At 49.8% G+C, this 27,936-nt stretch overlaps 2 protein-coding genes across 4 annotated transcripts; one reads left to right on the top strand and one right to left on the bottom strand.

The window, feature by feature from the left end:
• The first annotated feature begins 4,181 nt into the window (after positions 1-4,181).
• Positions 4,182-9,000, top strand: LOC139057518 (optomotor-blind protein-like). Of its 2 annotated transcripts, none has more exons than XM_070535892.1 (5): positions 4,182-5,107; positions 5,892-5,992; positions 6,116-6,234; positions 8,571-8,716; positions 8,870-9,000. In XM_070535892.1, exons 1-5 carry the CDS (start codon positions 4,389-4,391, stop codon positions 8,913-8,915), a joined length of 1,131 nt encoding a protein of 376 aa, XP_070391993.1. In that variant the 5' UTR covers positions 4,182-4,388; the 3' UTR covers positions 8,916-9,000. The 2 variants fall into 2 exon arrangements, with proteins under 2 accessions (XP_070391993.1, XP_070391994.1); XM_070535893.1 differs by having other exon boundaries at positions 8,820-9,000.
• Positions 9,001-18,251: 9,251 nt separating this feature from the next.
• LOC139057884 (T-box transcription factor TBX19-like) lies at positions 18,252-21,481 on the bottom strand. Of its 2 annotated transcripts, none has more exons than XM_070536654.1 (5): positions 20,708-21,481; positions 19,863-19,963; positions 19,613-19,731; positions 18,536-18,681; positions 18,252-18,426 (listed from the first exon to the last, which is right to left on the bottom strand). In XM_070536654.1, exons 1-5 carry the CDS (start codon positions 20,734-20,736, stop codon positions 18,423-18,425), a joined length of 399 nt encoding a protein of 132 aa, XP_070392755.1. In that variant the 5' UTR covers positions 20,737-21,481; the 3' UTR covers positions 18,252-18,422. The 2 variants fall into 2 exon arrangements, with proteins under 2 accessions (XP_070392755.1, XP_070392754.1); XM_070536653.1 differs by having other exon boundaries at positions 18,252-18,372.
• Positions 21,482-27,936: the final 6,455 nt, after the last annotated feature.

The following is a 27,936-nucleotide window of genomic DNA, read 5'->3' as shown; positions in this document are numbered from 1 at the left end:
GAACCGGAGCGTCTGGGCGCACAGGGCGTTGGTAGCTGGCAGCCAGGTCAGCCGATGGTCAATGCGCTGCCCCAGGTACGTGACTGCCTTGCTCCATGGGATCTGGACGCCCTCCAAGCGCAGCCGGGCAGCTGAGCGGTGGGCTGCTGCTCTGGGATGCAGCAGCAAGGCCTCGGTCTTCCTGGCCGAGATGGTAAGGCCGATGCTGCACAAGTGGGCAGCCGAAGTGTCCAGGGCTCTCTGTAGGGCCGTACGTGTCTTGCGGATGTGTTACGGTGGTCCCCGCACCCATAGGACGATGTCATCCGCGTAGAGTGAGGACTGCACGGGGAAGTAAGGGTCGATTGGCAGGGCAGCAGGCAACCATGTCAAGGCCAGGTTGAAAAGGAAGGGGCTCATCACTGACCCCTGTGGCACGCCTGCAGCGACTGGACGGGGGTGCTCTTCGATCAACCCACACGCACCCTGAGGGTGTGATTGTGCAGGAACGACGAGAGGAACTCCCGCAGGTTGCCACATATGCCGAGAAGGTCCAGACCCTGCTGGACAACTGTGTGAGGCGGGCTGTCGAAGACACCCTGTACGTCGATCAGCAAGAGCATCACGAGGTCCCCGCCGGCTTTGGCGTCCTCCACGGTGGACATCATGTCAGCGATGGAGTCCGCAGTGCACCGCCGCCGCCGGAAGCCCGTCTGTTTGTCTGCCAGGAAGCCGCGAGCACGGGCCACCCAGTCCAGTCGTGCCAGGGCCATGGCATCCATCACCTTGCAGGCAGTGGAGGTGAAGGAGACCGGTCGATAGGACGACAGTTCCCTAGCCGGTTTTCTGGCCTTGAGGATGGGTGCCACAATGGCTGTGCGCCATACCTCTGGCACCTGCCATGACTGCCAGATCTCATTGAAGTACTCTAGCAGGCGCTGTTGCTCGCTGGAGGCGAGGTTGCAGAGCATTTGTGGCGTTACACCGTCTGCTCCTGGTGCGCTGCGGCGTTTCCCTCGCCTCAGTGCCGCCTGGAGCTCGTGCAGGGCAAGTGGCTCTTGGCAGAGGGCAGCGACCTGGGTGGACGTCCAAGCAGGGTGGACGTCGACATGGGTCACTGCATACATGCGGGATTTGGTAGGCACCACTATTCAGTGAACCTATTCGACGCCCATTTGGAGCACTGCATGCGTTTGTGCTACTCGGTCTGCGCTTACCTTCAATGAACCTTTTTGATGCCAACTTGTGTCCCTGAGTATGTGTCAGCTGGTGTCTGCCGCTCTTCTATGAGCCTCTCACCAAGTTGGGTCGCCGAGTGTGTGGATTTTCAGCTTAACTGGCACTATTCAAAACGCGCTACATAGGTACTTTACACCGTCTGTTACAAAACAATGGTCGTGAATCAAATTGGTGTCAGTTTTCACACAGGCCGCGCGAGGACTAACCAACCGCGAAGCTGCAAGCACGGCCGACTCGGAGTGTTGGTCGCGGTGCAGTGCCAAGGACAAGATGACCACCTTCAGCGAAATAGTGAAGTGGTACAGACTTAACAGACAGACTACGCCGCCACCTCACCCGGGGCTTACCCGTGAGGAGGCAGTGTTATACAGGCAATTACAGACGGGGTCCCTGCTCACCCCGATGCTAGCTAAGCACGTGTGTCCGAGCGTGTACGCGAGTGACGTGTGTAGACTGTGCGCTAAGGAGAGAGCCACCGCGGCTCACATCCTTTGGAACTGCAGTACAAATCCACCAGAAGCCAGTGAGAAGACGACGATCCCGCCGTAGCTAGAGGCTGCAACGAGGACCTATGACCAAGATACACAACTAAAGGCCGTCCAGCAGGTCTCGGCAGCTCTAGAGAGGCAGCGACCTTGCGAAACCGTGGAAAAGGGGGGCAGCACCCCTAGGAAGGGGGTGGCGGCCCTCTCGGATCCGCGGAAGTAGCGAGGAACCAAGACCTCGAGGAGCACAATGCACGAGACTGACGTAGTGGCCGCGTCGCGGTAAAAGCTTGTCCTCCCTGCGTGGAGGGAGCCTAACCGACTCTGCAGGCATATTTACTAAAGTTGTTTCTCTCTCTCTCTCTCTCTCTGACAGCAAGAATGAGCTTATAGGCTACTTTTGCACAGTTTCACATGCATCTGAGCTCATACCGTGAATGACGGTTTCTCATAATCGATTCTGAGTTAATTTGGAAAAAGAAAGGAATAATAAAGGCCAGGTATACATAAGGGGCTAAGTATAGGTTAAGCGCCGTAATATATTTGTCTCGGGAGCACGTCCGTCACGACATGTGCGGCGAGATACGCCTCCAGTAACGAAGAGTGCCTCATACTGATATATGCTGATATCCCTCATATCGGGCGCCATTGAATGGCCAATCTGCTGAACATATATATATATATATATATATATATATATATATATATATATATATATATATATATATATATATATATATATATATATGTTCGAATAGGAAGTCGCTGGCAGGCTATCGGTACAGCTCGAAAAGAAATTGGAACGATTCGAATCTGTTCTTGTCAGGCCGACCAGTTCGCCTATCAAGAACTATCAGGCCTATATGGTACGCCTGATATAGACAAAAGAATTCCAGATTCAGAGAGCGAACAAACGCGACGCGACCCACCGATGACGTGGCGTATCTCGGCATGCTGACAACGGAATGAGTCAGCCTTTCTGCGCGTCCAGCGACGAGCATGCGGGTAGCGGGAAATAGCGCACGAATCTTAAAGATTACCCTAGCTATCAGCTAGGTAGACCAGTTTATGCATTACCGGAGACAAAACAAAAAGCGCGATTGGAAAAAGAGCAAGACGCGCGGTCACGAACTATCCCGTACTATCATGGCGACATCCAGGACAAACGCCAAAAAATGAATCAATTTATTAGAATGGCTGGCACTTTGGCCTGTTATGAGAAAGGGTAATATAGGCCGTACTTTACATCTCCTGAAGAATATAACGGAGAAAGTGGTGTGCGAGTGAGGATTACAGATAACTGAAAGAAAAATAACAGGAAGCTTATACACATAGGACTGGGGGTGTGGCATCAAATAAACACACGCGAGAGATCGGTAAAGAAATAGGAGGAATTTTGACAAGAACAAAACCTATTGCGTGTTTTCCTGTGATATTAAAAAGCAAATGAATAAGTAAAAAAAAAACCTAATAAAAACATAGAAGGTGTCGTCCTTTTATTCGCCCAATAAAATGTAGCACATCGATTAAATCATGTGAAATTTCGTGTCACTTGGTGTGTATAATCATTCGTTCGCCTCACATTATTTCCTTGCATCCGTATCGTGGACAGGAATGCGCGCGCGCAGCCGAGCCTTTGGGGGAGAGGGGAGACAGTATGTGGCGACGACGCCTGGGCACGTGACCTTCTGTGGTTATAACGTCACGTGCGCCGGAGGTGCCGGCGCGGCTGCAGCAGCGGTTGCGGCACACGCAAGGGATGTACGGTGACCGTTGCGGCGCTTGTATCGGCGTAGTGTGGTGCCGTTAAAGGAAAGTATGATTTCATAATGTATGCAGCCTAAACAGCTTCGCTGGCAATCCGTCCCCATACGAATGTTGCGGCCCCACGAATGTTTTCTGGATACACCACTGACTGCACGAGAGAAGACTTGTTTGCTCCCCCCCTCCCCCCACTCCTCCTCGCATTGCACTATGCTATGCCATTGTTGACGTCATCCTGCAGGTTCTTTTCAGGAACCAGCGCAAATCTTCAAATCGCGGCGGAGCCTGCGCATGCCGCAAACTAAACGTACCGTCATAAAAGCAAAGGTGCGCAAGACAGATGACGATTATTGTGGTCCAAGATGAGCCGCGAAGGGAGCAAACTTTTTTTTTAAGAATGTGGCCGCCGATTTGGTATGTCGAACCACGGCCGCTGTGGCTTGGTCGAACACGCTTGGTCCAACTCCCGTGAACTCGTGGCTCGTCGCATCGCGTGCATTTGTGCCCGCGAAAAGAAAAGCGCGAGGCCAAGCGCCGCCCCAAAAGAGCCGGTTTGCGAGAGAAGACGAAGACAGATATATCCAGAAAACCAGTCATTCAAACATCGCAAAATACCCTCTGGTGCATTATCACTTACCCCCCCCCCCCCCCCCCCCCTCCAAGAAAAAGTTGACCAAGCCCATTGCTATTGTAGCCTGGATTCGTGCCAGTCATTCTCTAATTTGATTAAGGGAGGGGTCGCGACAACAAAAGAAAGCTCCGACACAAGTTTTTAGGCTTCCTGCGGTTCGAGGGAGAGGAGAAAATTGTAGACAAGAACCAGGACACGCTCGTACGGCAGAGAAAACCAATGCCCGTGAGCGGGTATGTGCTAAATACTTTGAGGTGATCATCATCATTATCATCATCATCAAAAACGCCATGCGTCAGCCTTCTCGAGTGGTACACTTTCCGAGCACGCTATACAACGAGTCACTGCACAGCGCACGGCAGCTACTGAACAGTCGCAGACCAGCTGCAATCGCGTTCGCTGCGACGCACTTCGCAAACGCCGCTTGTGCCTCGAGGATGGCGTCGTCGGGCCGTGCTGCTGGCTCCGCTGGCGCTGGCCTCAACGCCGGTCTCTCCAGGGACGACGACGGCCGGATGAGCGCTTGCAACGGCTACGCCACGTTGCGGGGCGGCGACTGCGAGGTGTCGGCGAGCAGCAGCAGCGGCGACAGCAGCAGCGGGGACGACGACGGCACCAGCAGCGACGACAGCAGCAGCAGCAGCGGTTCCAGCAGCGACAGCGGAAGCAGCGACGTCGCGCAGGCCGGCGCGTCCCAGTCGGAGGACATCGACATCGAAGAGGCGCCGACCGTCTCCATCGTCGCAGCCGGGGCCGCCTTCGCTGCGGGCGAGCCACAGGTGGGCATCTGGATTCAGCCGAACGTCGTCCGCCCGGCGGACCTTCCCAGCGACCACCCGGACGAAGTTCACGACTGGAGCGGTTGGCCCAAGTTTCCTGCCAAGAAGGACTCGGATCAGCAGCCCGCGATCGCTCCGAGTCTGCCGGCCAAGGTTCCCCATGTCACGCTCGTCAACCAGCACGAGTTCCTGCTGCCTAGGATGGAACTGCTGATACACACACAGGGCAGGCGAGTGTCTTTTTTTTTTTTTTTCGGAGCTCCCCCGTCGGCTGCTCGATCGGCATGGGTGTTGGCGCGGCCTATTCTGGGTCGTATGCGCGTACTGACTCGTACTACCACAGAGCGCGGATGAGAGGAACGCACGCTGTGTGCGTTCTTGCTCGGGCGGACGCCGCTTTCTGCGGAGCTTGCCGTAGTTGTAGCGTCGCCGCGCAATTAAGATATCCATTATTGCGATACCAGTTATGTGGCAAGACGATATTGATTCGCCTCGTCGTGTAAGGGGACGAAATCAAAACGGTTCGCTTTCAGAAGTGTTGCGACCTCGCACTCCACAGGGCAGCGTCCTGCCTTCCGTTGTTGGCATGAGCGTTCCGAGCACACATTAGCGTTCCTGCCGAGAAGCTTCACATGCCACATCGTGGTGTACATGCTGGTCTGAAAGAAACGGTGGACAGTAATCACGTGACGTTAGGAATTTATCACGCGGATGATAATCACCGTATCATTTTGCGAAGGTATATCCCTGCAGTTTAAACCGATTGAGCAGTGTTGAGAGCAAGGTGATAGGGTCGCCCATGTTCGTGGCTACAGGCAGCGCGTCATTGAGATGCGAGGAACAAGCACCTATGCACGACCCACGTATATTGCTGTCTGTTCATGTCTTTCTCACTATGTCATCGTGCAATCATCGTGTTTTAGCTGCTCGTTTCGACAGGTGCTTGCCTACCCATCGCGTGACAACGGTGTTCGTCAAAAATGACCGTGCCTCGACCATCTCCCTCGCATGCAGGTTCATGCAGCCAGCGCCTTTGTTTCGGATTACAAACTTGGTGGACGACTTGCAGTACACGGCCTGGCTCACCTTCACGGATTCCACTGGGAGCGAATGCGGTCAGTGTGAGCAAGGCGCTACCGGCGTCGGCCTTATCGCCGCCTCCCGAGAGAGGCGTCTTCACGTTTCTGCGTTTGTTTGTGGTGAAGCGAAGTACAAGCCATGTCCTTGGACTTGTGCAGTTGGTCAGTATACCCACCCGGATTCACCGCATCCCGGTTCCTCGTGGAACGGCCGTGTGCTGTCGTTTTCTCGGCTGAAGCTCTTCTCCAGCGACGGCTTCACTTCGAAGCCACCCCCGGTGAGAGGAGCTACTGGGTGTTGCCTCCGCGCCCTTGTAATCAGGGTCCGTCTTCTCGCACAGAATCGAATATGGCGCACTGTCTCTGAAAACCTTTCCGTCGGGACGTCTCGGTTTAGACTCATCATTGTAAAAAGAAAAAAAAACTATCGCAAACCATTACAATTAAAATAAGCTCGAGCGAGAGCTGACGCGAGCAGACGATAGTACGAAACGACGGTGCCTGCTGATACAACATACGATCGGTACAAATTGAGCGGTTGGGCGGGTCCGCATGACATCGGATCCATCCCGCTGTGCGAAAAAGCTGCGCCTTTATCAAGGTATATGTAAACTGGTAGCGAAGCTTCCACAGAAGCCCACATGGTAAAAAAAATGGCGGCTCGTTCCAGCCATCACCATCTACATATCAGGGGGGGGGGGACACAACTAACAGCACGCAAAAGATAAAAATAAAAAGCGACGTCACAACTGGAAATGGCAGTCACGTCAAGATCTTATGCTGCTTGGCGCGGATGCTTGAATTTCCTTCACGTCCGGCATTTCGACCGCTATGCCAGTAGCTACGCGTATTCTTTTGAGGCTGTGGCGAGCTTGCGACTCGCCTCAGCTGAAGCGCCAGCGTGTCATTAAACTATACGAGTGGCGTATGTGTTAATGTGAAGATAATTAGGCTGTTATTGACAGCAGTTGCTCCAGTAGGTTCCTTAGGAAGGTACTATGGCGAGCAGACAGTCGTAATGTATGGCAACATATGCGAAACCTTTTCCCAGAATCATTCGCAATTCCGCGCGACACCATGTATTCATATACGACAATTATCAGACAACATTGCCCCGTATCATTATTTAGAAAACATTCTACTTACTAATTTTGATGCCCGTCAGACAATCGGAGCCTGCGTTGAGCGAACGAACATAGCGCGAAGTTTTCTCGCTGAGCGTTCCGCATTAATCGTCACGACGAGACGCAGCGTGAACTTACACGATAACAAAAACACTTGCACTCGCACCCTACGCCAATGAATGCCGTGCGCTAGGTCACGCGAAATTTGACGTGAAGCGCACGCCACGCTTTAAACAAACGCACAAGGAACTTATAGAAAATAAGCTCGGACAAAGCCGCCGCGTTCAAGTGCACGAGCACGTCATCCCGAACGACGTAATAGCTGCTTTGCACAGTCTTCCCAAGGCTTGCGCCAGAATCACTGATTGGTAGGCGTCACCGAGACCGAAAAACTAAATTGTGAAATAGAACATGACTCGTATGACAGTACTCTGTTCAAACTTTTTCGAACATTTTTTTTTCACATAGGTTTTCTAGTTTCAGTGTTTGTCGCCCCCATCCCATCCCCCTCGCCTAGTCGCGCATCAATCATGCACCACTAACTGATATCTGTGGTGATAAGTTTTGGCATGCTTCGCGACCTTTTGCAGCTTCGCGACCTATTTAGATGGACCTTGCCTTTGTACTACTTCACAGCTTTGAACGAGCGCGTACGTTGCACTAAGACGCAGGACAGGACTGTCCAGTGCTCAGTGTGCGCTCGTTCAAAACTGTCTCAGCGTCACTTGAGGAAGCATATCAGGAATTTATGACAGCGCGGTTGACAGAAGTTCTCGCCGTGCATGTCCTGTTTCGTATCTTGGTGCGTACCTGCGATGGCTTTCACAAGACGCATTCTTCCGAGCCCAGCGCGTAACACTCAGTCTTACCACAATGCTCGTCGCTATACCTGTTTTCTTTCTGGTCATTGTGGTTTCTCGTTACACCAAAAGTAGCACAGATGACCATGTACCCCAAGGAGACTGAAACACTTATTTTGGTAATTTTTGCTCTGATAGCTCGTCGATCAACGGACGCCGAGAAGTGTCAATTAGATTGAACTGTGGATGGGTGACCAAAATTCAACCACTCTCAGCCAACACTGTGACACCAAACGCCTTATTTTAAGATTTGCCTTCATAGGACAGCTAGTACAGGAGGTGCCAGGCCAGTTTTGTATTGAACTAAATAACGAAGTGCTTTGTGCCAGTCATGCTGCTGTGCTTTGCGATTGTTATAACTTCCATCAATGCAGTTTAGGGTTGTGATAATGGAGTTGAATACCTTCATTATCAGTGGACAGTTCATTCAGGGTAAGTGGGCTTCCCAGTGGCACACTACAGCATTCGTGTTTCATGCGGGCTGGATTTTGATTTTTATGCATATGTACAATATCATACGAATAAAAATAAGAAGGCATGTATTCTACTGACTAACCCGTGATTTAACACCTTCCCCACTCCAAACTAAACGCTCAATACAGAAACTACCCTCTTTTCTATGTCTTGCAGATCACTCTAACGTGTAACAATAGCTACCGTATCCAAGTGAACGTTGGAATCGTGGAGGACAGCGGACACATCTTGAGCGCGTCGGTCGTCCGACAGTTTGTCGGTGCCTACTTTGTCGCCGTCACCCAGTACAGCAAAAAATCTAGGTGGGTATTGTGCTTTCCACGCGGGCTGTTATCTTCCCTTTCCAAATCGGTGCACTTAACATTTCACTCTCCTCTTCTTTCATTCTCTCTTTTCCTTCTACAGCTGATGAAACCACAATCAGAGCTTTATTCTCATTTTTTTTTTGCTTCTAGTCTCTCGCGTCCAAGCAACAAGGGGTTGAAGACTAAGGCACGATAATATAATGTCAATACTTCGCACCATTTTCACGACTTCCATTGTTTCTGTGATAACATTAATAAAGACATATTTGTCGGTACATAAAGGTCTTTTCTCCTTTTTACTTGTTCAATGACATTCTACAGTACAACAAAGACAAACAATGTAATTGTGGTGGATACTGAGGAATAGAAAAATAGACCTGCTGCATACATGGTCATGCCGCAGGCCAGTTCCCGCCCTAAAGAGAACGAAAGAAAAATGGAAGCGCTCCCAGCACATTAATATGAACACCCTATAGTTCTCCTGCATACCTCACAGAAAATGCATTGCGCACAGAATGCAACCTGGAGATGTAGTTCCCACTAGAACAAAGTTAGAATTCCCAACATGCACGTAATTGAGGCCATTCAACAGGTACAGAGCGATAGCGCCCTCTGGGATACTTTAGTGAAGATGTGATGGCTTGAACCGTAGACAATTACTAGAGAGAACTGTGGCCCTGTCTAAGGGACCGGCAAGCAGGGCAGTCCAGCCAGCATGGGCCTGATGGATGACGCATTTGCTTAAACTTCGTCTTTGTGAAAGCGATCGTTTTACGAAGGCACTGCATTATAAATAATTAAACACAAAAATTGTCTGACGGCAGGATTCAAGCACAGGACCTGTAGCACAGAAGCCCAATATTGATATGATTACGCCACGGACGCACGGACAAGCGGAACCACTGCAATTGGCAGAGAAGTGGTTCTTGAGGGGAAGGAGAAAAGGCTAGCGCTATTTTCTGCAACCCATGCGGGAGCACGGCTCAGGTTGCGATTATGCGTACTTGCGGCGTCTCATTACCCTCTGCGTTAAAGAAAAGCACAAATTGCTTTGAAATATAGGAGAATTTAGGCCCAGGTACATCGTAATAAACGACGCTACAAGAACGTCCGAATACACAAGCACGACGTTCAGACCAATCCACGTACTACCCATCATTCCCGTGGTGGCTGAACGATCCCAGCGCCAAAGTTCCCTGCAGTACTTCTAGGAAACTCTATGGCTCAGATGGCACCCAGCCTTTCAAGCGCAGGCCTTATTTTTGCGCCAGCTTGCCATTATGTGAAGGATTTTGAGGGTGTCCACTCGGACAGGGAAGAAGATAGAAGTACAGTTAAAGCTCAACATAACGAAACTTAACTGCCACTTTGGGCCCAGGTGGGATGACATGTTGCCGTTTACGCACCTCTAACCGCGAGACAGAGAGTGGCCCCCGAAGCGCAGCAGCAAGACTCTCTCACCGTCATGTCCCGTACGAAGTTCAAGTGCGACAAGACCCTATATCGCGCGCTGTATGCTGTGGGTGCGAAGGGAAGCGTGCGAGGGTGTGATGAGAGGGATATGGGCTTGATGCGCATCCTCTTCCCGCGCGAGCAAGGGAAGGGGGAGGCCAGCGCGTGGTAAATATGCTCAAGCGCTCACGCGTTTGCGTCTGTCTGAATGGGGGCACGTGACCGCGCTTCTCTTCTAGTCTGCCCATGGCTGTCGGTGCAAGGCCCCAACCCGCTCTGCATGAAGATATGTGGCGGATTCAAAGTTGCGAGCCGAGACCGCCGAGGCTTCATGTGTAGTGTTTATACTCTCGTGTCTAGTGCTGGAGGTGTGTTCACCAATTTCTTGCTTTTGCTTGAAAGTGGATGACAAAAAAAGAGGGCCTAAAAAGTAAGGTTTGCGCTTATTTTTCAGGGCTAAGCTCTTAGGCGCCCGTTCCCGCGGCGAGCGTCGACATCGTGCCTCGGCGTCCTATAGTAACCGAGCGAGCGAGCACAGCGAAGGATGAAAGACCGTAGCCGGAGCGCGGATAAAAGACTGCGATAGCGAAGAGAGCACGAGGCGAAAAGCGGCAGAGGAGGGTATGGCGAAAGCGTGAGAAGAAAAGCGTAGTGCCGCGTGCAAGACGCGCCCTGCGGCGACGACCGCTACGAGATGGCCCCAGAGTATACCGTGCCCTTTACTGTCCTTATCTCTTCACCGATGGCACGCGACGAGCGCGTCCACCGCTACCATATATGGAAACCAAGCGCTGCATGAGTGGAGGTCTGTCTGCGGTGGCGGCTGCTGTGAATCGCGTCCACGCGTCACCTGCGCGCTGCCTCTCGCGATCTCCCGATTAGCGAGGCAGTCGCGCCACTGGTCCGTTAGCAACGTGCCGCACGAGACATTGCCTGCGCCAGTCAATATATCGCGAAATGATAACACCTATACAGCTGCGCTCAAATTTCGCGTTGGGGAGTATATCGTAATGGTCGGTGAATTTTTTTTTCTTTCAGTGTTGAAAGAAATTCCGAACTGTCCGACGAAAATTTCCTACAGTCGCAGTATCATTCGCATCGCTTTTGCAGACTGCTGATTGGATCAACAGTGTACAAGCCTTACAGCGCCACGTTGTGCAGGTAAAGGGAGTGTGACAGGGAGGTTTGCAGAAACAGCTGCGATATAGCTGACGGCCCAATTTCTGTACTTCTCTCTCATCATAGCGCTACGGCAGTGTGTCATTTGATGCGCCAAAAGATGCTTTTAAGAAGGCTCGGATGAGAAGCATTACTGTTTCTTTGTTGGTCTTAAGATAACCCGCAAATCTATTTATGATGCTGGGATGACCAAAGGTTAAGCTCCTGAATATTTCAGCCCTGTCCAAAGAAGCCGTACTGAGACCCGTTCCATATAAGCACGTAAAATACCTGCATCTTTTTTTTTTAAAACTACCATCAAAATTGGTTCCAATACTCCTAATTTACGCCATGTCTTTTAATGTTTTAAAAAAGAACATTCGCTGTTTTCTTTCACACCGTGCTAATAGGACAAACTAAATTCAAATTCCCTTAATTATGTGTCAGATGTGGTATGGATGTGGAGCAACAGGGTTCACGTGTAGAAAGCTGTGTTCTCTATACCACGAGCTTTTAAGGTTTCCAACGTTTTGCGATTCGATGGCGAGATTTTTGCACCTTGTCCCAGTTAACATTTCTTGCGTGTGAAAAATGCTTTCGTGCCTGCCCCGCTGCATGCTCATTTGTATGTTGTTCGGTTCAACGAGCTTTCTTTACAGCCAAGCTGTATATACTTCGGCCCCTCAATGCATTTGTCGTGCCAATCGCATCCACTTCAACGAGATCGGCTTACTAGCGTTCTTCGGGAAAGCTCTGCCGTCTACTCTACGGCTGATGGACTTGCTGCTGGTGCGCGGCCATGCATGCGTGTGCCATCATTTGTTTTCTTTCGAACTCTGTTTAGTTGACCGCCGTTTAGTGTGTTTTGTGTAGTGTTATATTTCTATATCCACTTTTAACTGTTCATTGTATTTCTTTCGTCTTCATCACTGATCTAGATTAAGTGAATGTGTGTTAGTGTTCTTGTGTTTTTTTGTGTGTGTTTCGTTTAAATTGTGTGTCGTTGTCAGTATAGAAATATATTTTTTTCTCTACATCTCCCGACTCTGACTCTTTCACTGTGTTAGCATGAGACCAACCGGCGTGTATACCCCGTCGACGACTTCGCGCCGACGGCGAACGGGTCGGCAAGCCGTGACAGATGTACATGGTGAGGATGGAGAGGGCGCCAGAAGGAAGTAATATCGGGTTTAATCTCACATGCAAACAGGCTGGTACAGTAGTAGAGCAGCAACTTCCAGGCTTATTTTATGCGGCATAAGTCAGTGCCACAGTCACGAGCACCGAGGCAGACGAGAGAGGATGAAAGAGGGCGGCGCTGGAACACGGCAGAAAATGACAAGGCTTTGTCCTCTGAGCGGGTTACTGCACGACTTGGGAACAAGCAGATGAGAGGAAGCACAGCTCTCTTTCTACGGTACAAAGTAAAACAAAAAACACGCAGACATTACGTTTGTATATTTTAATATTTCTCTGCACTTTAATCCGTCTATTGAAGCAACGTATTAAACAAATAACTGATGTCGCCTTAAAAGAAGTCACGTGTCACTGTGAGTGACGTCAAAGCACTGCCATGTATGAAGGCGCACGGTGCCTGCAAGAAGAAGGGCAAACGGCGTTTGGCTTGAAATTTAAGCTCTTTCCGCGGCGCTATTGGGGGCGAAGAGTTACGGAGTCGCCATCTGTCGGAAGCGCCTCCCTTGCGTAGTATGAGGGATCACGCGGCGCGCTCCTCATAGGTTTCGCTTACCGCGCTCAATAAAAACACCACGCAGCAGCCCTTCTCCACATTTGTATAGGTACCCTCAAAACGAGAGAAGTTTTTGGCTGTCGATATAACGATCTTGGGCAAACTGAAAGCACAGAATCGTTTACGCACGCTATCTCTTTACCGAATACGTACAGTGAACGTGCCACTGCGCGAGGTCGTAGCGATGGAGTCTCCCGAACCGGCTTCTTGCATGAAAGGTAGGCAAACGCTGAGAGTAAACTATGTGAAATGTGTTCTTATAGTGGGCTGTCTGTATAACCAAATGGGGCATAACAGAATGAAGCCTCAATGCATCGATCACACGGGTTTGCAGCGACCGACTGCGCGTCTGCATGCATCTCTGCGCACAATGTTTCGCTTTCGCTGTGATCACGTTTTCGCACCGTGCCGTGAGCTTTAGGCCGCAGCATAGGAGCATTTGACAGCACACTAGCAACCATTGTTGCATGGACGCTATCAGAACTGTTCAAAAATAATTTCGTTATAGAAACTTCGACGCCTACGGCGACTATGGTGGGCCGTGGCGACGATTCAATCTTTTCTTGTCTTCTAAATTCTTGGACATTTTAATATTATTTCTCAATTTGCGTCGCACTGTATGTTTATCGGTCTTCTCAGCGCGCGATTTTCCTCTGCTTCTTTTTCGTAATCCAGTGCATTAATTCATAACACAAGCACGACCATATGTCATGCCTTTCTTTAATGTGCGTCTTACCGCTCCCTTTCCGTTCCAGTGAACTTGCCAGTATTTAGCATCGACGAGTCCATAGACCAAACCCTTATGACATTAGCCGGGCAGCGGGTGCGGGCGAGAGTCTCAGTGCTCGTTTTCTGCTACCCACCGAACATCGCGCAGTCCCGGCGCCGTATAGCAGAAATATTCCTCGCGTCTGTGCTTGGTGGTGGTGGTGGTGATAAACTTTATTTCTGCTATTTACAGGAGGAGGTGTGAGCTGAGCCCTAAGGGCCCAGTCCTTACAAAGTCTAGGGGGGGGGGGGCTGTCCCAAGTCCGGTCCCCCCGTGGCTTCTGCAGCGGCTTTGGCTCGGGCCACCAGGGCCCGTTGGTCCTGGAGGGTTGAGCAGCCGAGCAGGGCGGCCTCCCAGTCCTCTCGGTGCATACCCGAGTTGTAGCCAATGGCTGTCAGCCGGTTCTAAGTTTCGCCAGCCAAGCTTCACGCAGCTTCTTGCGCTGCGGCTACGTGTCAATAAGGCTGACACAGGGCTCCCTTGCATACGTCCGGCACTGCGGCACCGAGCAGTAGCCTACCATGCTGCACGCCTCGAATGACAGCCACTACCTATTATAGTACTTTCAGATGTTGTCAAGCAGATACCCAAGGCGGTAAAGCCTCACCACTTAATCAGAACCGCGGTGCAGGTGGGACTTTAAACTTTCGTTTTCAGCTCGCTTCGACGCTTCCGAAACAGCCTACGCGGCCGCTGTGTCCACGTGATTCCTCATGCCACGTCACGCCGACGGTGGCGCCAGCTTTCCCAGTGGTGGAACTCGCCCCCAATAGTGTACTACGTAGATTAGGGGTAGTGTTGAAGCAGTTTTCCCAGAAACGTACAGGTGGCGCTGCGGCGCCTTTCACCTGACGTCAGAGGAATATGGAAGACGGTTAATGGGCTGAGAGAGCGTTCAGGTATTTGCACAGGATTAACGTTGATTCACAGAGAAGGAACAGAGCTACGATCTTACCAGCAAGCATGTGGCACGCCATGACCGGTTCCGGCTCTGGGCTCCACTGAGCCAAACAAAATCTCGTGGATCGGCTGGCACACATGGCCAAGTCGAGGGGCCTTACGAGCATGCACCATAACTTAATGGAGAGCTTTCCACCTGACTCACCGAAAATCACGGCAGGACAAGCCCACACTTCACTTAGATAAACTTCATGTCGCCCAAGTAATGCCGCTCCCGGGTGAGATGGAACCACACCTCCTTCTGCGCTTTCGCAAGCACTTCGTGAAGGCCTTGCGCCCGCGCTCCGCAAACCGCATCACAGCACGCCCACCAAACTTGGTATGAGCACTCGACAAGAAGAAGCACGAACTGGTTGATCGCCTGCTTAGGCAAAGGGTGCAAAAATCGATCAGACTGATATGGAACACCTGGAAGACAAAAAAAGACTAGCAATCCGTTGAAGAAGAGGTGCGGGAAGCAAACGCTGCGTAAAGATATAAGCTGAATCCTCACGACCGCCACAAAAAGGGCACACTCCACGAGCCAGGATGGCTGTGAAGGGGCTGTAAGTCAATGGCAGGCACCCTCGCCCCAGGCGGTACATGAACGTGGCTCGCCTGGCTTCGAGGAGACTGGCGGTAATGAGCTTCCAGCTTGGCCTGTAGATGGACAGATCGTACCTTTGGCAATGCGAGGGGAGACCTAGGGTGAGGATATAAACTAGTTCTTGGACTGAAGTTGAAACTACATCGTTGCCGGGGTGAACCTGGTGGAGGCATACATAGAGTTGGCAGCCACCGCATAAATGGTGGACGGGGAACCTGAGTGAGGCACACAGTGAGGAAAATGTGCTTTGCGAAAACAAACGGAGTCGGGTACTAAGAAAAAGGGAAATAAAACTTTGAGGAGTATATTAGAGTTAAGAGCGACCTGCAGGTCCACCTGACGTGTAGTGCAGCATCCACGATGCCCTGGTCGGGAATTCCGAGTCCTCCCTTATCCTTGGACAACTTAAGTACCTGCCGAGCTACACAAGAAGTTGTCCCTTTCCAGAGGAAACGAAAGAGGCCACTCCAAGATAAGCTTGGTTCGGGTTGGAACAGAAGACACACACGCCACGTACCTAATGAAGGAAAGCAGAAGTGAACGAAGAATTGTCGCTCGAGCTGTCAATGAACATGACAACGCGTTGAATTTTTGAATCCTGGTTTCAAGCTCCTCCTTAGCTTGCTGCCAGTTTCCAAGAGACAGACCGTCTGGATCGAACTGGAAACCTAGAATGTGCAACCTCGTTCTCACGGGAAGACCATGAACGGGCTGCGGACTGGACAGAATGGAGTTCAAGTACATGGCTGCACTTTTCGACCTATGCAACCTTGCACGACTCGCCGCGCAGTAACTGTCCATAACATCCAAGACGGCACACGCTGATGCCTCGTCCGGGGCGATAATTTGCACAGGAAAAGAGTGCAACCGGAGGGGATCCTGGTAGCAGTGGGAACCTGCCAAAACTCTGCAGAAGCGGTTCAAAAGCGACCACGTAGAAGGCAGGCGAGAGAGGATCCCCCTGCCATGCACCACGTCCCACAATGAATGCCTGCGAGGCGCGATCCTGTATGAGAACAGCAGAAGTCGGTTGAGAATACAAAGCTTGGACCATCTGCCGCAAACCCACGCTAAAGCCCGCCTCTTCCAAAACCCGGTACAGGTATCTATGGCTAATGTTATCGAAAGCCTTTTTCCTGATCGAAGAGCACAGAATACCTGGAAGTCTCCTGGCGTTTGCCCACAGGAGAAGGTCCCCGACTGCTATACCATGAAGCTGAGTGGAACGTCCCTGGACCCAACATGCCCGGTATGAACCCAAAACAGTGTTGAGTTCTGGAGTGAGTTGCATACACAGACACTTCACTATGAGTTTGTAATCGCAGTTCAGAAGTGCGATTGGACGCCATGCTCTTAAATCGGTGCTTTTCGACTCATCCTTACAAATGAGAGATTAGCTCTTCTCTTTTGGACGCTGACAGAGTAGTAGCCTGTTCACCACTGATATGAACGGCTTCCCTAACAGTGTCCAAAACTTCAGATAAAACTCAACTGCCAGATCATCGAATCCTGGACTGCGATTATGCTTCATAGACTTCAAAGCCGAAAATAGCTCTTCCTCGAATATATGGCTGAGTCACAGACTTCCGGCGGCTCAGCTGGTGAAACGAATGGAAAAACGCGTTTGCAAGTGTGTACCCGCGCTAACAGCATCGCTGAAACTTGGATGTCATTCTGCAAGGTTGCAATCCGATAATTTTTCACAATGTCACACTGTCAACACGCGCTCTCACAAATCGTAAACTTTTTCTGTACATGCACTGTTTTCCTGAACTTGAATTCGCCATTACTAATCACTTTTTTTCCTAAAAGAAAGCAGGACATTCTGTACTCGCATTACACAAACACGATTCGTTCATTGGGTAGCACTTGTACCATTTAATTTTCACCGTCCATGCATAGAAGCCTTCCTTTTCGATCTCTCGGAAATGCAGACAATCCCCAGCCATTTCTCGAGTTAGAGTTAGTTCTCGTCCAAGCCACAGAGTTTCATATCACTATAGAGGGAACTCTGGTACTGCGATCCAATTCTCTTCCACCATGGGTATGATGGGTAGTACATGCATTTGCCCGATCTTTGTGCTTGCGGCTTCAGACATCCTTATGGCTTCGTTTCTTTCGTTTTACCTGGGCCTAAATTCTCCTAAATTTCAAAGCACTTTATACTTTTTTTAATGTAGGAGGTAATAAAACTCCGCAAGCACACATCATCCTACTAACTGCAGTGGTTCCGCTCGTCCATGCGTCCATGGAGTAATGCTAATTGGGCTTATGTGTTAGAGGTCCTGCGTTTGCATCTTGCCGTCCAGCAATGTTAATGTTTATGTAGTCATATATACGATGCAGTGCCTTCTCAAAATGATCACTTTGCAAAGTCACAAAGACGGAAGTTTAGGCAAATTCATGCATTTCCCCATCATTCCCATGCTGGCTGAACTGCCCCGCTTGCAGATCCATTAAACACTAGCGCCACAGTTCCCTCAAGTAAATGTATGAAACTGTGGTCCATTCCATCGCATGCTCACTTTGTATTTCCAGAGGACGCGGTCACTGTACGACTGTTGGATGGCCATCATGATGTGCATGCTGGGAATTCCAATTTAGTTCTCGTGGGAACAGCACCTTCAGGTTACATTCTATGCATAATGGGCTTTCCATGAAATGTGAAAGGGAAATAGGATGCTCGTATTTATCTGCGAAGAGTGCTTCAAATTTATCTTTGCTTTTCAGTGCGGCAACTGGCCTGGCATCATCATGTGTGCGGCAAGTCTATTTTCGTATTCCTCAGTAGAACCACCATCAGTGCATTGTTTGTACTGTAAAATGTCATTAAGCAACGAAAAAAATGACCTCTTCGTACCGGCAAATGTGTCTTTATTACTTTTATAACAGAAACAATGAAAGTCGTGAAAGCAGTGTATATAATATTAAATTAGCATGCCTTAGTCTTGAATCCCTTGTTGCTTGGATGGGCGAGACTGGGCAAAGAAAAAAAAAACATGAAGATAAAGCTCTGGTTGCGGTTTCCTCAGCTGTAGAAGGAAAAGAGAGAGAGAGAAAGAAGATGACAGTGAAATGTTAAGTGTACCGATTTGGAAAGGAAAGTAAATAGCCGGCACGCAAAATACGTACAACACCCACCTAACTTTTTTGCTGAACTGGGTGACGGCAATGAAGTGGGTACCGACAAAGCGGCGGACGACCGACCTGCTCAAGATGTGTCCGCTGTTGTCCACGATTCCAACGTTCACTTGGATTCGGTAACTGTTGTTACACTTCAGAGTGATCTGAAAGACATATAATGGAAGAGTTTCCGGTGCTGAGCTTTGGAGAGGGGAATGTCTTAAATCATCGGCTAGTCAATAGAATGCCTGCTTAATCATTTTTTCATTGAAATGATAGTGTACATACTCACAAAAATCAAAATCGAGCTCGCGAGAAGCACCAGTGCTGTAGTGTGCGAATGGGCAGCCTACTTGCCCTGAATGAACTGTCGGTTTATAATGAAGGTATTCAACTTCATTATCACAAGGCTAAACTGCATTGAAGGGAATTGATAACATTCGCAGTGCACAGCAGCATGAATGGTGCAAAGCACTGCGCGAATCAGTTGAATACAGAACTGGCATGGCACCTCCTGCACTAGCTATCCTATGAAGGCAAACTTTAAAGTAAGGCATCTGGTGTCACAACGTTAGGTGAGAGTGGTTCAATTTTGGCCAGGCATACACAGTTCCTTGCACAGTTCAACCCAATCGTCAAATCTCGGCGACCGTTGATTCATGTGTCACGGCAGCCGAAATGACCTGAATTTGTGTTGCGGTCTCCTCGGGGTATATGGTCATCTATGCTACTTTTGTTTTAACAAGAAACCACAATGACAAGGAAGAAAGCAGGTGGCTACGAGTATATCTTTAAGACCACGTTGCTCGCTGGGCTGACAAGAAATCGGCCTGGAAAGCCATCGCAGGCATGCACCAAGACACGAAATACGACAGCACGGTAACAATTTGTACCACCCGCGCCGTCATGTTTTGTTGATGCCTTCCCCAAATATCGCTAGATCAAAATTTGGGTGGGCGCACACTGCAATTGACGACAGTCCTGTCCTGGGTATTAGTGCAAAGTGTGCGCACGTTGAAACATTCGAAGTTTAGTGCAACTTGCGAACGGCAACCTGGCGTGTCTAAACTGGGGAACCGGCGAACGAACTCTTACCGGAGGAAGTTTTGAGGTGAAGCCGTCGTAGGAGAAGAGCTTTAGCCGAGAAAAGGACAGCACCCGGCCGTTCCACGAAGAACCGGGATGCGGTGAGTCCGGGTGGGAGTACTGACCAACTGCACCATTCCAAGGATACACTTTAGGGCTTAAATTCATTTCAGCACGCAGAAAGACAAAAGTAAAGAAAGACGCCTCTTTCCGGAGGCGGTGATAAGGCCGACACCGGTAGGGCCTCGTTCACACTGACCGCATTCGCCCCCAACGGAATTAGTGAAGGTGAGCCAAGCCGTGTACTGCAGGTCGTCCACCAAGTTGGTACAGCGGAACGAAGGCGCTGGCTGCATGAGCCTGCATGCGAAATAGAAGGACGTGGCACGATAATTTTTGATAAACACAGTGGTCACGCGTTGGAGATATTTAGGCACGCACGTTTCAAAACGAGCAGCTAAAACACGTGGTGGGCACGGTGCATATATGTGGACCATGTACAAAACATTGAGCACTCAAAAAGCTATAAAGGCTGCTAAAACGGTTCAAAGCAGAGATACATTCGCAAAACGAAAGTGAATGTCGTCCGCATGATAAATAGCTGGCTAGACGAGTATACTGTTCCGTTCATTTAGCCCAGCGTATACACCACTCTTCGGCATTTCAATACATGCAGCTTCTCGGCAGGAACACTAATGCGTTCTCGGAACGCTCATTTTAACAACGGAAGCCAAAACGCTGTCCTGGAGTGCGACATTGCAACGGTTTCTGAAAGAGAACCGTTACGAGATCGGCGCCGCATCACGGCGCGAACACGAGTCGAGTGCCCGTGCAGTTGGAATCGCAAAAATAAAGATCTCGGGAAGCGCGACGATGCTTCAACTATACGCAATCTCCGCAAGAGAAAGTAGCATCCGCGCGTGCACCAAAAATGAGAACACGCACAGCGTGCTTTCCATTCAAGCGCTGCTCTCTGGTATGTCAGTGCTATCGAACGTAAATGGCGCGCGCATACGATCCAGGCAAGCCCGCGCCAACAACTGTCCCGATCGAGCAGCAGGCTCCGGAAAAATAAAAAAATAAAAAGGATGAAAAAACACTCGCCTGCCCTGTGTGTGGATCAGCAATTCCATCTTGGGCAGCAGGAACTCGTGCTGGTTGACGAGCGCGACGTGGGGAACCTTGGCCGGCAGGCTCGGCACGATCGCAGCACGCTGTTGGTCCGCGTTCTTCTAGGGAGCAAACTTGGGCCAACCGCTCCAGTCGTGAACTTCGTCCGGGTGGTCACATGGGAAAGTCCGCCGGTCGTTCGACCATCGCCTGGATCCAGATTCCCAACTGTGGCTCGCTCGCCATGAAGGCGGCGACGGCTGCGACGCTGGAGGCAGTCGGCGCATCTTCGATGTCGACGTCCTCCGACTGGGACGCGCCGGCCTGCGCCACGTCGCTGTTTCCGCTGTCGCTGCCAGAACCGCTGCTACTGCTGCTGTCGCCGCTGCTGGTGCAGTCGTCGTCCCCGCCGCTGCTGCTGCTCGTCGACAGCTCGCAATCGTCCCTCCGCTGTGTGGCGTAGCCGTTGCAAGCGCTTATCAGGTCGTCCTCGTCCCTGGAGAGACCGGCGTTGAGGCCAGCGCCAGCGGAGCCAGTAGCACGGCCCGACGCCGCCATCCTCGAGGCACAAGCGGCGTTTGCGAAGTGCGTCGTGGCGAGCGCGACTGTAGTGTATCTGCGACCGTTGAGTATAGCTGCCGTTTGCTGTGCAGTGACTCGCTTTATGGCGTGCTGGGAAGGCGTGCTACTCCAGAACGCCGACGTGTGGCGTTTTCGCTCCAACGTGGACGCGTTCTCGTTCTTGTCTTCTACTATTTTCTTCTCCACGGCGGCCGCATTTCGATGGGGGCGAAATGCGAAAACACCCGTGTGCTTAGATTTAGGTGCACGTTAAAGAACCCCAGGTGGTCAAAATTTCCGGAGTCCTCCACTACGGCGTGCCTCATAATCAGAAAGTGGTTTTGGCACGTAAAACCCCAAATATTATTATTATTATTATTTTCTTCTCGCCCTCTAGCTGCGGGAGGCCGAGAAACTTGCGTCAAATATTTTTTTTTGTTGTTGGCCCGATATTCTGGAGGAACATGCTCGCCCAGCCCTTATCAAATCGAAGAAAGCATGAGCGGCGGGAAACCAGGCTACAAATCCGTTCGGCTTGGTCATTTTTTTTTTAGTAGGAAGTGATAATGCACCAGAGAAAATTTGCGAGATTATCGTGGCTGGTTTTCTGGCTGCGTCTTCGTCGTGGTTTGCGAACTGGCTCTCTTGCAGCGGTGCGTGGCCTCGCACTTCTCTTTTCGCGCCACAAACGCGAACGAAAATGCACGTGATGCGCCAAGCCACAAGTTCAAGGGGGTTCGAATAAGTGGGCTAGAGACGCCAAAGTGGCGGTTCCTGGTATCTGTTTCCCGTCTTTTTGTGCTCTCGCCTTTCCCGCGCCATAGTACCCAATTCAAATAGAATCGAAAGAAAAGTAACAAAACAACTAGCGCAATTCTCTTTGTTAATTACTTCGGTAATTGCTGCGGTGCCGTAGCCACCTCCTGGCTACGCCACTATGGGCAGTACACTATATTAGAACAAAGATATTGCGCAAGCTGGCAGGTAAACACCTTGCACCGAACGAATGATTATACTCACCAAAAGTGACATGAAATTTCGCATGATTTAACTCCATGTGCTTCATTTTATTTGGCGAATAATATGACGACACTTTCAATCTTTTTTGTTATGCTATTTTAATAATTTATTTGCATTTTAAGATCACGGGAAAACACGAACTAAGTTTTGTTCTTGCCAAAATTCTTCCTATGTATTTTTTTCTTTAACGATCTCTCGCAGGTGTTTACTTGATACCACATCCCCCTCCGATATGTATAAGCTTCCGCTTTTCTTTAAAACGCTCACTCACATACCATTGTATTTGGTATTATTCTTTGGAAGAAGTAGAGTACATTCTATATTTTCCCATTCCCCTTACAGGCCCAAGTTTCAGCCCTCCTAATAAATATATTAATTCATTTTCTGGCATTTATATGCTGCTATTAATAGTCAAAACTATTTTATTCATGGGTGGAAACTTCATCCATCGAACCAAGTAGTCACGCAATGTAAACTGCAGCGAACAGTTTGAACGCTTGTCCAAGTATAACAGCACAGCTCCTATCGTAGCAGAATGGTACCCACGCTGTTACGATGGTCGCGTATGTTTGATATCTCCTAAACCGCAGCTTGGAAATCGAGGATAATGCTGCAATAAGGTCACATTAGTGGATGGAACATTCAGAAATACACAATTGATTTCCGAGGCTGATTGTAGGCACAAATATGTGCGCTTGGAAGTTGGGAAAAGACAGGTTCGAGCGGGAAATTGTGGAAGCCTATTTCATCAAAAACGAGGGAAACGCATGCGTCAGCAGGTCGTCCGTTATGCTTAGTGACATGGAGACGACTTTTTTAGAAGGTTTCATTTAGGCTTCATGTTAGAGTGATTTCATTTGGTTTTACCGTCTGTCTTCCTTTTATTTAACTATTTTTTTATTTTGTTGACGATCTTCTAGTGGCTTTTAAGCTTTTGTTGCACTTTTTTTTTTGACGCAGACGCTGTTCTTTAGACCTTTATCGTTCAACACTTCTGTCCATTTCATTGTTTGTCACGTGGTTCATTTTTCGCGCGGTCACATGTTTTATCCATTTTTTAGGTGAGTGACTATTAGAGATTTTAGTTTTGACGCAGACGCTGTACTTAGACGCCTTTTTCATGTTTTTTCCATGTTATTCGTTGGTCATTATTCCCATAGTCGTGCGGGTTTTATCACTGACTGGGCCTTAGGCGTTCGAAGTGTGTTATGTTGTGAATAGTTCGGTAGTGAAGCTTAGACGGTACTTTTTATGTCTGGTTTTGTCCCCTTTGGCTTGGAAAAAGTTTACACTATATCAATTGCCTCCCGTGCTGATCCACGTGTGGTTCTTGTTTGCTCATTCGATATTATATGCCAGGTATGATTCCTGAGTGGTCGATAGATTGCCGTTTTTTACTTATAAAGTTTTGTGCGCGACTTGGCGTGAATAACCAACATAAGGCAGGCTTGTTGCGAAAATAAACTTAGTTGTGAGTGGCGCCGGTTCTGTCGTTTGTGTTCTTCTTCCTGAGTCCCGGTCTTCTGCGCCTTGCCTTTACTGCTTCAAAGAGGCCAAAAATGGTCGCGTGAACACTCCGCATACAAGATCAATTCGTCCTTAACTAATCAATTTTTGATGCCCGATGCAGCCGAGCGAGGGAAGAGGGCGCGACATTAGTGTTCCTGTATATGCTCCCGCAGGGAGCATATACAGGAACACTGACAGGGAGCAGGGAGCATATACAGGAACACTAACAGGGAGCAGGGAGCATATACAGGAACACTACGCGACATGTGCACGTAGCGACGTCTCAGGTGCGGCGGAGGCCGCCCGAGAGCACATGCCCGAAGCGCCGTCGCTGTTATTTCTGCACAAAGGCTTCCCCCGTATCGAGGAGCCCACAACATTCGTGGAAAGAAGGAAAAGGGGCCCGTGGCATACTCTCTTCGCAACAGAATGTTCCTCGCGGGGCTGAACCACCCTGTGGGAAAGACAAGACTATTTCCACCTGTGCCAGATTGGTTTCTGGCCTAAGGTTGACATGTGCGACAGTAACCTCTTTCTGCATCAAAGCATCGCCAGTACCAGCCACTTCGGAGGAAAGATATATGGGTTCTTAGTCAGTCGAACCAAGAAGAATGTTGAGCACAGTCTGCAACGAGGAGGTACTAGTGGCCTTTCGTGAAGCCTGCCCAGCCTTCATGAAACTGGGTTGCCAGTGTTGCCAAAGCCTTTTATGCAACCAAATGTTTGAAATATGAAGTTACAATAAACAGCCAAATACTTTTACCAACTGCATAGGTGAAAATGTAAGTAAAACCCAGACCAGCACACTTGGTTGCAGGAGTGATTCGCTGATGAGGTAAGAAGGTGACTTAACAGTTGGTGATAAGGTATACCGAATGCAGGTATGTGCACTGTGTATACATACGTACCTTGCAGTCTGAATTAAGCTTGTCCAGCAAAGCGACCGTTTACGAACTGCGCGAGGGCCCTAAGCCGTGGTAGGTGCTGGATTGCAGATATCTTTGTTCTATATAGCGCATGGTCCAAACATACGGCGTCAGCGGTTACATACCGTTATATATATCAGCGGTTATAGTAAGAAACGTTGTGTGGCGTGACTATGCGAAGTCGTATTGCGGTATTAGCTCGTTTTCTCTAGCTTTTTCGAGAAAGAGGATGATAACCGAACTTTTTTTTTCCAGTTGTGTTCGTTCCGTTCTCTACGGCGCACTCACACGTATTACGGAAATGTTGTCCTCAAAAATAGCCACCGCATTCTTTTTATGCGATCCCTCTCATATATTATGACTCTATATAGGCCAAAAAGGCAATGCCGAAGCGCACAGCTTATATATGTATCATGCTGGTTCACCAACCGCCGTGATCGCTGTGTTGAGCAGCGCCATCGGCTTCATGCAGGAAGGATAGCGTGGAGATACAGTAATTTCAAGCCTATTAGACTTGAAATGCGTGAGAACGGTGCCGGTGTATCACAGATATTTGATAGCGCCAGCAGCTTAGATGTTTCGTGGTTGCCTGAGGTTGGCCGTGAGGCGAGCACGCGCTCTTATGTTTTATGTTTTACTCCCTACGCCAAGCGATCGGACAGTGAGCGTATTTACCATTTAATGCGGATAATACAGAGACACCGGTATTCGTTGTTGAATCGAACCGATATAAGCAAAATATTTCACAACATATACCCACACCGCGACTGATAATGCGCATACACCGCGGCTGATTATGCGCGTCACATTTTTTCACTCCCAAGACATATTTCTGTCTACTGTCGTTACCGATGTACTGAAAGGCTTCCCTGACGACCTTATTTGAGCGGACATGGCGTAAATTTCACAAGGCATGGTGTAAAACATACCGAAATCGTTCCGTAGCCCGCGAGAGCAATACTTTCAGCCAGCTCCGCGCCGGATCGCACAAGCCAGAGAGGAGGAAAGGCTCGCCGCGCGCCCTATCCTCCTCACCCGATGAAAAGGTCTATAGTTGCTGCTTGCGTTCTCACGTCTCCTCCCCCCTCTCTTATGTGTGAACTTCCACCTTCTCCTCTCTCAGCACTTACTAACGGCTTTGCAGTTAGTAAGTGCTTTATTTCCCATATACAACATACATTTGAATATGGACAGGTCTTGAGGAAAAAAGCTGCGTCAGCAGCTTGACAAAGTCCTAAAACCCATTTTATGGCAGCAGCAGGGTGAACAAGAGTGCATGTGGGAATGATAACAATAAAGCAGAATAAGACGAATAAAATAACGCAAAGAAACAAACAAGAATTGATAACCCAAAGCAAGTTACTTAGCTTACATATTAAGAAATCATGGAGAGAAAAAAAAAAAAACGACACTCAGGTCAGACATGCATACTAACAGCAGATGATGTTGCAAAAGTAATATTGTGATCTACAAGTACAAATTATTAAGCATAAAACCAGCTCTAGCAGCAATAGACTAGTTAACGAAGACTGTGAAACATTGATATCATCTGCGATCATTGTGTTAAGCAGGACAGGCGGCGTATAAGCAATCATTTGCTTTTCATAATTAGTGCGCGGGTGCATTACGTACTAATATTCTGGAGATCGTGTTCGATACTGGCGTATGTTTTGTTTAAGGTTAACTATGACACAGATTTAACAATTACTCGATTTACACTCCGTAACGTATGCATGGACTAACCTGTAAGTGTATAAATTATGCGCTTTCTGTATTTTCATTTCTTGGAAAAGAGCTTCACTTGGGGAGTCCCATGGTACATCACATATCACGCGGAGAATTTTTTTTTTGAATGCTGAATAATCTACATATATTTGTGACAGACGTGGTACCCCAGACAAGGCAGCAGTAATTCAGATGACTGATGAAAAGGGAGTTATATATAAACATTTTTACATGACATGAGTTCCGAAAGGCGCTTCCAACGTAGATGTTTGCAAGGCGCTCGTAAAGCGCTTTTCGTTGAACGACCTTAAGTCAGTGCAGGACTTTGGTGCAGGAAGGTTCGAGATAACGTTTAAGAGTAAGGCCGCGGTTGATCGCTTCTCAGCTGATCCCGCACTGCAGGTTCGTGATGTGGAAGTTCGGTTTGAGTATAGAGGTGTGCGTGTGAAGTTGGTTAGGGTGTTTGGCTACCCCGCGGATCTTCCGGACCAGGCTCTCGTCTCCGAGCTAGAGGTCTTCGGAAAGGTTCACGGGATCTCCGAAGAATGCGTGCCCGGTTTCCCTGCCGTTGGCACCGGTAACCGGCGCATTCGGATAGAGATGGCGCGGCCCGTTCCTAACCTCCTTCGTGTAGGTGAGCGTGTCGTTCAGTGTGAGTACGAGGGTGTAGTTAGGTTGTGCCGTAGGTGTAACTTGGCAGGACACCACGCCGCCGCGTGTGACACGCCTCAGTGCGCGCGCTGCGAGCAGTTTGGCCACGCGTCCTGCGACGCGGCGTGCGTACGTTGCGGCGGCGACCATGCGGTTTCGGCGTGTAGTGTCCGCACCTACTCGTCAGTAACCGCGAGGCCAGAACAGCAGAAACCTGCCGTCGCGGAAGCGGTTACTTCGCCGGTAGCTGCTACGGTTGCTGCCTTAGAGGAAGGAGAGAGCCAGGGCTCCTTGAGCGTGGTCGATGCCGCCGGGAGCGGCGGCGATTCCGTGGACGTTACCGAGGTCGCTCCCCCTTCCGTCACGGCAACGTGCGAGGGGGCAGCGGGCGAGGGGGCTGAAACGGCGGTCGCTGTCGCCTCCGTGGCTGGTGTGCCTCTCGCTACGCCGGCCGCTATCCCGGGCGCGTCCCAACCGCTGACTGGCGCGACTGACACTGCTCGTCGGTCGAACCAGAAGCGTAAGAGCCGGCGCGCACACCGCGCTGGCTCCGCTGCCAGGGCGGCGGCCGCGGAGCGTGAGTCGAGCTCGGACGAAGGTGGCTCCCAAGGCTCGGAGACTGGCGCTCCTGAACTGAAGCGCAGCGCCGTTGATACGTCCGATTCTGATACTGAGGTCCCATCGGACACGGAGGGTTCTCCTCCTTGTCCCAATTGCGGATGGGGACGGTGCGATTGCTCGTTGCTCTCAGACAGAACCTATGAGTCTACTGATGAGGGGTCTCCAAGTTCGGAGACCCTCTCATAAGTAGTCTTTGCCTTTTTGTCATTA

This window comes from Dermacentor albipictus, chromosome 3, assembly GCF_038994185.2.
Source record: "Dermacentor albipictus isolate Rhodes 1998 colony chromosome 3, USDA_Dalb.pri_finalv2, whole genome shotgun sequence".
Lineage (NCBI taxonomy): Eukaryota > Metazoa > Arthropoda > Arachnida > Ixodida > Ixodidae > Dermacentor > Dermacentor albipictus.
The sequence above is the reverse complement of the archived record's forward strand: the minus strand, read 5'-3'. Positions and strand labels throughout refer to the sequence as shown.

Excerpts from the sequence above, each read along its gene's own strand:
- LOC139057518 (XM_070535892.1), top strand. The coding sequence starts at position 4,389 with ATGCGTCAGCCTTCTCGAGTGGTACACTTTCCGAGCACGCTATACAAC. Across the intron at positions 5,108-5,891 it reads CTGATACACACACAGGGCAG|GTTCATGCAGCCAGCGCCTT; the intron begins GCGAGTGTCTTT and ends CCTCGCATGCAG. Across the intron at positions 6,235-8,570 it reads TCACTTCGAAGCCACCCCCG|ATCACTCTAACGTGTAACAA; the intron begins GTGAGAGGAGCT and ends TATGTCTTGCAG.
- LOC139057884 (XM_070536653.1), bottom strand. The coding sequence starts at position 20,736 with ATGGAATTGCTGATCCACACACAGGGCAG. Across the intron at positions 19,964-20,707 it reads CTGATCCACACACAGGGCAG|GCTCATGCAGCCAGCGCCTT; the intron begins GCGAGTGTTTTT and ends TTTCGCATGCAG. Across the intron at positions 18,682-19,612 it reads TCACCTCAAAACTTCCTCCG|ATCACTCTGAAGTGTAACAA; the intron begins GTAAGAGTTCGT and ends TATGTCTTTCAG.